We start from the raw sequence: 5,831 nt of genomic DNA, 5'->3' as shown, positions 1-5,831 counted from the left end.
ATTAGAGAAAATATTAAATATAACTTTCACAAATATTGAATCCTTAAAATTTTCTTAAAAATATGTGTCAATTAACTAGTCCAAACTTTCATGAAAAATTTCATCAAAATTATGAAATTTTGATTAAGATAAATTTTAGGTGCTCTATCCCTTCAACAAATAAGCTTCATAACTAAATGAAGACGAGTTTACTTAACTCGAAATTAGGAAAAATTATTGTATACATACACCACATGCAGAAATATATACAGTAACGCATCCATCTCTTTACTGAAATTAGACCATCCAAAGCCACATGAACGGGCCCATTAATTGTTCATTAGCAAATCCAGCCGAAGAGAGCCCCGGCACATCGATTTCTTCTAGTTTAAACCCTACTCCCAAGCGTCAACGCAACAAATCCAGAATCTTTCGGAAACCGGTTGCCCTAATTCCGGCGACGAGTACTTGATGATCAGCGACATCGAGAAGATGATCGGGGTTGGCCTGGTATGGGGTTCCACCAACTCCCTCATGAGGCGCGGAGCACTGCTCTGGGAACAGAAGCTCCAATCCGCAACGCCTCCTTCAGCCGATCGCCGGGGAGTTATCGGCCATCTCCTGAAGTGGCTCGATCTTCTCTTTTTGTGGCAATACTCCGTACCTTTCCTCGTTAACCTCTCTGCATCTGCCGCCTTCTTCTACATCCTCGGCGATTCTCCCCTCTCCGTAGCAGTTCCCGTCACGAACGCCACCACTTTCGCTGCCACTGCCGTCTCTGCGATGCTCCTGGGCGAGGAGATGCGGGTCCGGTATGCTCTTCTCGGCATTGCTCTGATTGTCTTTGGTGTTTGGATATGTATCACGTAAGTGCATCCTTGTATTTTCTTCCTCTGGATTACTGTAGTGCTTAGAATTGGGGAAAAAACTGCAATCTTTTATTTATATTGCTGATTTGCAATTTTAATGATTTGATGTGTTATACGAGCATTGTTGAATCTTTTAGGTCGTAGATTCTGGTAAAGGAGCTCCAGTGGGATGGCAGAGAGCACATCGCTAACCTTGAGATCAGAGAGGTAACGGCTGACCTGAAGTTACGTGAATGGATTGTAGAGTTGGAGGTGATGTTGCAGGCACTGACATTCAACGGAAATTGGAGGCGACAAAGACGGAGTTGGTGGTACTTTGGCGTTGCCTGAAGTCAAATAGTTTGGATAGTTTCTGTCTAGCGGCCTATCTATCATTCGAGGTCTTCTCCAGTCACGAGTCATTACTTTGGATGATATAAAGAATAATGATTTACTCATTTTTTATTCATAGTTATTTATTACCTTAGCATAGTGAGTACTCGTATCTTGGAATCGATTTTGGGCTTACAATCTTTACAAAGTTCTTGAATAATAACGTAATCGTTATATGGCTCCTTTTTTAATGATTTATTCTTTTTTAGTGTAGGGCGGTATTAGTCTCTGAGAATTTTGTTTGTGAGGGCCCTTCATCTAGAATGGCCTCCGCGCTCTCATGAATGAACTTCCTGTAAGACTTTGGCCTTCTCATCCTATTTGATGCATTTGAGGAATAAGTGACAGAAAATTTCAGTACTCCATTGATGATCAGGTTGCGCACAAACGTTACCTGAAACTTTTGAGGATCCTTGACTTCTGCTGGTATGGTACATGATGACATGTATTCTTTTATTGCATCGATCCAGCTAGCAGCTGATTCCGCTTCGAGACTCGTGACTTTTGCTTCCTCAATCGCAGGTGCTTTTAGGTGATGAACCATCTATTATAGATCTCTTCTCATTTAAAGAGGAGGTCGATGAGCTATTTTTCCTCTCATGCAATATGTTCGATTTCGAAGTGTTTGAGCTTGCTTATCTCTAATTTGGCATTTTTCAGAAATTTTTGCAGGACATCATCTCGCACCTTGAATAATATGTTATTTGATTTACTACCAGATGCGGGTTAGATATAACTAGGAGATGAGTTACTCTGATTTCGAGTGAGAATCTCTATCCAACAACCAATGCTTCATATTATACTTAATTGTTAGTTGCGTCGAAGTTGATCTGGATTGAATGACACAAAGTGAATTCAGAATGGCTGCATAAGACGATGTTTACTCCTTTCCTTAGGTTTCTAAAGGCGTCGTTTATGTATCGTGCTTAGAGCTTGTCTCCCTCAACACTTATTTCTTCATTCATCAGTTCTTTAAAAAAAATCATCAACAAAATTTGTCAATTGACATGAATTTTGAAAAACTTAACGTGGATTTTGGAGCATATATGAGCAAGAAACATTCAAACTATAATTAAAAATCGCTCAATGGAGTGGTCTATATTCCTTGCTTATTTGCAGGGAGGTCGCTCCAAGGCCCTATAAATAAAGCCGTAACCCCTTCATAGGGAACCTAGAATTTGAACCAAAGGAAGACCCAAGCTTGACGGAGGATCACATAGAATTGAATTCTAGCATTTTTTTTTCAATAAAGATCCAACGAACGTTTTTTGATTTTGCATCCATTTACCATTGTCGACCATGGCTCCCTAGTTGTCGCCGACCACTGTCGGCTGCACCTTTATCATTGTGGAGTAACGAAGTATTGTGTGGAGTAATCACTAATGTCGTGAAGTAGCAAAAGTATCCTACAGAGTAGTGAATTGTTTTGAGCATGGTGTAATGATGTACCTCAAAGAAGGTATACTGAGCTCACGACAAATACTCCAAATTTCGACCACTACGTGATGATTCCTACGACATATGAACATTTTACTTCAAGGAATTGTGTAAACTTTTTCCACCTGTGAGACAAGGGCTTGGAGGTGCAATTGCTAACTCAATTAATTGTTTGAGCTGCGCTAGACCCTATGATTTTTTCTCTTATGAGTTTTCCATGTAAAAACTTTTGTCGCATTTACCTATTACTCATATTATCTAAGTGTTTATTAGACTTTCGTGCAATGCTAAGACAATAAATAATTGCTTTATAAACAGTTAGGCCGACCCATCACCCTCTTGTCACAAAAAAACTTAGTCTAACCATATCTTGTTGTCGTCACTGATAATTTAATTCATGATGAACTATCACACCTGATTCAAGAAGAGTTCCCTTAGGGGAAAGGGATTACTTCATCACTCGTCATAACTTTCAAGAGTCTTCACCCTTAATTGAGGTGGTCCTCAAACACCCCATTCCATCAAATTTCAAACCCTCAAACATTAATTCTTATGAAGGGGTACTTGACCCATTCGAACACGTTGACCACTATCAAACTATCATTCATATTTAGTGTACCTCGAATGGGCTTCTTTGTCAAGTATTATGTGACACTCTTAAAGGTCAAACTTGTGCATGGTTATACTCTCTCCTGGAGGGTACTATCAATATCTTCAACGAGCTTGTCATGTTATTCATGAAGCAATTCATAGTAAACTGAAGGATCATCAAAGATTTTTCCCAACTCTTAGGAATTCACCAAAATGAGAGAGTCATGATGTGTTGACAAGTATGGTAATATTTCTTTATGTTTTACACATTTTTATGAATGAGGGAATTCACCAAAATGAGAGAGTCATGATGTGTTGATAAGTATGGTAATATTTCTTTATGTTTTATACATTTTTATGAATGAGATTGCACTTTAAAGAAATATATTTTTATATTTTTCTTACAGGTACAACAAGTAATAGAAGTGAGGAAATATAGAGGAGACTTGGAACAAAAGAAGCTTAATGAGGACTGGCGCCTAGGCGTCAGACCAATGAGCTTCTAGGCGTCAGTCCCTCTTTTGAACAACCTAAGAGTTTGACACCTAGGCGCCAACCACCGAGCACCTATGCGCTGCTATAATGGCGCTCAGGCGCCGGACCCATGGAAGCGCCCATGCCTTTTACAACATATAAAGAAATTGGCGCCTAGGCGCCAGCAAATGCTTGGAGCCATTTTGGCTGTTTGAAAAGCCTGTCGTGGGAAGCTGCTTAGGAGGATGTAGAGTGGTTCTTATTGCTAAGTAATATAGTTTATAAATAATAATGTATCAGGGACTTGGGGGGATTGATGCCCTTGGGGTAAGATTGAAATAGGGCTCAGGATTGATGAGGGTTTAGTTTAATGTAGAGTTCCTTCTTCTCCTAGTGCAGAGGTTAGCAAGAGTCTTCAGCAGCAGCAGCCCAGGAGTTAGGAGGAGCATTGGTTGGGCATCTTCAGGTCATTTTCAAGGAGAGGGAGACGAGTCTTGTTTGTCTTTATTGTTGTATTTGATTTGTAAACATTGGATAGTGGATTCCTCTTGTTACAATGAATCTATATGGTGTCTTTCTTTCTTGAGTAGATTTCCTTACCTTTGGATGATTATGTAGAATGTATAGGACTGAGAAAACTTTTAAGTTACCTTTAATTTTTAAATTGCTGCTTAATTTTCAGATCTTCATTTACTTTTCATTATGGCCAAATAAAATCTTAAGATGTGTTGCGAACCATAATGACTTGGGAGAGCTATGGTAGAATCAATTAAGTTAGTCACATTAAACTATGAGATCGGTTGATATGCATTGTAGGGAGATGCAAATGATGGAAAAATATGACTTCACGAGTTAATTACGGGATTTAAGGAATTAAACTCATTTTAACCAATAATCTTTATGCACTCGGAAGAGGGTAAAAAAGAGTATTGCTCCTATTTGTCACTGGACTTTTCTAATTTGCACTTTACATTTCCTATACTCCACTTACATATTACAGTGGAGTGTATTTTTAGAACAGTATATTCATCAATCCAAACCACCTTAAGTTGAACTAATTGTGTAGGATTTTAACTTTTCAATTGCTTTCGAAACTTTAGGATGACTTTGTAGGACTCTAACATAATCCAAATTTCAGGCTAGGACTAAAACTTACAGGCTTGAACATTTCTTAAGTCGAATTCTCTCACTCCCTATGGGATCGATATTCCGGACTCTAAAATATGATATTAACGATATAAAATATGCACTTGCATGAGCCCCTAATATGTGGTTGCACTTGGAAGAGATATCAAGTTTTACGCATTGTTGTCGGGAACGATGATGATTTAATTTAAGAAAATTTTAGTTGAAGTTTAAGTTCTTAGACTTGTAAAACATATGGTGTTAATTTCTTGTGTTTAATTGTTTTTACTGTTTTTAAAAAACCAAAGAAAAACCAAAAATATTTTTGTTTGATTGTGGGTGAATTTTTAGGGATCTCTAGTTCGTGTATGCGTAGTGCAAGTCCTACAAGATTTGCACCATACGATTCTGAGTTAGGAGAAACAATTAGGAAAATCAGAGAACAAAAGAGACTTAAACAACTCGTAGGAGAGATGGCCAACTATCTACATAACAACCCAGAAATTCAGAAACCAACCCATGAACATCCAAATGCACATAGACCCTTAGGATACTATGTTAATTCTACGGTAAATAAAATTCACTTAAGCATTCAAACTCCTGTCGTCGAAGATAACACATTTAAACTAAAACACGCTTGTCAGCACTATTTTTGGTGTGGGGTTTGCCCGTAAGAAGCTGTCGGTCATCGGAATTGAAATCTCGTTGCCCGCTTCGGAAGGACATTTTAAAAATTTTAATTTTGAAAAAGATGAAGTCAAACTGATCCCATAATTTTTATAGTTTAAATGAAAGAGCTCTTTTCCTCAAATCCTGTATCTATCCCGAAGGATGAACACAAGAATTGAGGGTAAGACTCGATCAAATAAACTAAAGAAAATTATGACATCTATTTGGTCTGTGAAACCAATGTGTTGGCCGATAAATTCCCCTATTTAATATAAGGAATTAAATAGGGTTTATATTATGCTGGGTTCGGGAAAA

General features: G+C 38.1%; 1 protein-coding gene across 3 annotated transcripts; it reads left to right on the top strand.

Annotated features, from left to right (window-relative positions):
• The first annotated feature begins 307 nt into the window (after window positions 1-307).
• Window positions 308-3,674, top strand: LOC110031417 (transmembrane protein 234 homolog). 3 transcript variants are annotated; one of them, XR_002294734.1, is made up of 4 exons: window positions 308-845; window positions 986-1,228; window positions 1,435-1,515; window positions 1,597-2,160. XR_002294734.1 is itself a non-coding variant. In XM_020734599.1 (2 exons), the coding sequence occupies exons 1-2, from the start codon at window positions 451-453 to the stop codon at window positions 990-992; spliced, it is 402 nt and encodes a 133-aa protein (XP_020590258.1). In that variant the 5' UTR covers window positions 308-450; the 3' UTR covers window positions 993-1,356. The 3 variants fall into 3 exon arrangements, 1 of the variants encoding a protein (XP_020590258.1); XR_002294733.1 differs by lacking the exons at window positions 1,435-1,515; window positions 1,597-2,160 and adding an exon at window positions 3,656-3,674; XM_020734599.1 differs by lacking the exons at window positions 1,435-1,515; window positions 1,597-2,160 and having other exon boundaries at window positions 986-1,356.
• The last annotated feature ends 2,157 nt before the right edge of the window (window positions 3,675-5,831 follow it).

Source organism: Phalaenopsis equestris, unplaced genomic scaffold (assembly GCF_001263595.1).
Source record: "Phalaenopsis equestris unplaced genomic scaffold, ASM126359v1 Scaffold000809, whole genome shotgun sequence".
NCBI classification, from domain to species: domain Eukaryota; kingdom Viridiplantae; phylum Streptophyta; class Magnoliopsida; order Asparagales; family Orchidaceae; genus Phalaenopsis; species Phalaenopsis equestris.
Note: the sequence above shows the minus strand (reverse complement) of the source record. Positions and strands in the feature narration are given on the sequence as shown.

Coding starts and splice junctions, on each gene's coding strand:
- LOC110031417 (XM_020734599.1), top strand. CDS start 451: ATGATCAGCGACATCGAGAAGATGATCGGGGTTGGCCTGGTATGGGGT.